At 39.8% G+C, this 2,087-nt stretch overlaps 1 protein-coding gene across 1 annotated transcript in view; it reads left to right on the forward strand.

Moving 5' to 3' along the window:
* Window positions 1–307: 307 nt before the first annotated feature.
* LOC101854246 (peroxiredoxin-5, mitochondrial) overlaps window positions 308–2,087 on the forward strand; it is an 11,701-nt gene continuing 9,921 nt past the window's right edge. The window contains exon 1 of the mRNA XM_005095853.3: window positions 308–471. Coding sequence (XP_005095910.1) covers window positions 358–471 — 114 coding nt within the window. The 5' untranslated portion in view covers window positions 308–357. The remainder of the gene's footprint in view (window positions 472–2,087) is intronic.

The following is a 2,087-nucleotide window of genomic DNA, read 5'->3' on the forward strand; positions in this document are numbered from 1 at the left end:
AGAGGGAAGGGTTTTTTTTTTGCTTTTTGCCGTAAAAGTTAGCGTTAAAGAATCAGACTCAACGTTTCCAGTATGTGTGACTGTGAGTGGAATGGCATGTTAGAAAAAAAAGGAAAAAAAGAAAGAAAGAAAAAAAAAGAAAGAAAGAAACCGTCCAAATATGTTTCATCACAGCTCGCAAGCTGTGACCAGATAGTGTACATGTGTCATTGTATTACTATCGCCTTTTCTTGTTACTTGTTACTTTCCTCACAAGCCTGAACTGCTGTGCGGAGTCTTCGCCAGATGTTCCGGAAGTAATCTCGTTGTTTTGTGTTTTCGCATTCGCAATTCGCAATTCGCAACAATTTCGAGAACATGTCAGCTGTTTCTTTACTGGCTCCTCCAGTTCGGAGGCTGAAGCCCTTTTTGCCTGTGATATCTAACTGTCTCCTGCTTCACAGATCCTCCTCTTCAAGAAAGAAATTGAGAGTAAGATATTGGTCTGATACTATCATACTGATTATCTGTTTTCAGTTTAGACTGTCTCAAGGAAAGTGAACTCGGAAGACTGAAGAAATAGAACAGGGAAGGTAGAACTAGAACTAGAATCTTGTCTGCCCTGTGACTTCAGTTTCAGTTTCAGCCTACTTTTAAGAAGTGATTTGATGAAGTGATACGTTTTGTCATTTGATTTCATGGTTCTTACCTGTAATTGCTGCTGTTATTATAACATTCGTAATTGGTAGGCTCTGTATTTTTACCGATCAGTGAGTCTCAAGGTCAGATTGATTAAAAAAATTTATAAACAAAAGTGAGGTTTGAGCATTTTCTCTGGTCAGCTATCAATTGCACAACAGTGTGCAAATGCCAAACAGCCTCTTCTCAGACAACTCTCAAACTTGGGAAATTCGCAGTGTCTTAAAAGTAAAATTCGCTCATTTGTAAGGCCAGCTCTATTCGGACTCAAGTCCGAGAATAATAATTTTTATCTATTCGGACTCGGGTTCGAAAAAAAATGTTTTATTTCTTCGGACTCAGCTTCTAAGGGAGTCTTGTGAGTGTAAGGAGGTTACACTTAATATAACAGTCATCGGGGAATTTCACGTAAAACCAGAATTAGAACTAGAATTGCCTACAAGTAGCCTACTACTAGGATTGTGTAATTGTGTCAAAAGACTGCACTCTCATTAGATTAGATCTACCCAATGGTAGTGTTAAAGTACACCGTAAGCGACTATTCAGGGTCTTTCCACCACCACTACAGCATCATCATTACTTCCACTACCAATTGTCTTTCCATGTTTAATTTCATTTTATTGTGTGTTATAGTTTTTTCTGTAATGTTCTTTTCTTTTATCACATCGCACAAAACCGACAGCTGTGGCCTCTTCCCCCGGCAAACCAAAAGTAAGAGATCGATCGCAATGCGCAGTCTCATTGGTCAACATAATTAACTTTGCCCCCGGCAAGGTCAGCTCAACTTAGTTGTAGTTCTGTTCATACCAATGATGCACCGAGGGCCAGTTTAGATAGATATCTAATAGACTAGTAACTGATATAAAGCTCACGTCTCGACTGTTATCATTATAATCGAAAAGATGTTCGTAAATGCTGGAAATATTTAGGAATAAGGGTCATAAGTCGGAACAGACGTCATGCTTGAACTCAATTCAGAGTCCGAATATAATTTTTCTCCATTCGGACTTTCAAGAGTCTGAATAGTCACTTCGCATATTTATAAAAGTAACAATGTTTTACAGACTCTGTACTGTGTTGTTCCTCTTTCTCGGAAGGAGTTACAATACAAGCACTATGCCTTTACAGACAGAGAATGTCAGCATGGCTTTTGCGCATGCGTTACTAGTCTGCGTTTCCAGTGAAATGCTAAACCGCACATTTAGTATTGTTTTCACTTCTGCAGGCGTGTGTTTACTTTCACCTTTTCGCTTTCACAACAGTAGCATCACAGTCACCCCCGCTGACTTTTTGTTGTATACAAGGTGCACAGACATCTCTCTCTGTCTCTCTGTCCGTCTGTCTGTCTGTCTGTCTCTCTCTCTCTGTCTCTCTTTCTCTGTCTCTCTCCCTCCATCCCTCCCTCCCTC

Source organism: Aplysia californica, unplaced genomic scaffold (assembly GCF_000002075.1).
Source record: "Aplysia californica isolate F4 #8 unplaced genomic scaffold, AplCal3.0 scaffold00115, whole genome shotgun sequence".
Classification (NCBI taxonomy): Eukaryota; Metazoa; Mollusca; class Gastropoda; order Aplysiida; family Aplysiidae; genus Aplysia; species Aplysia californica.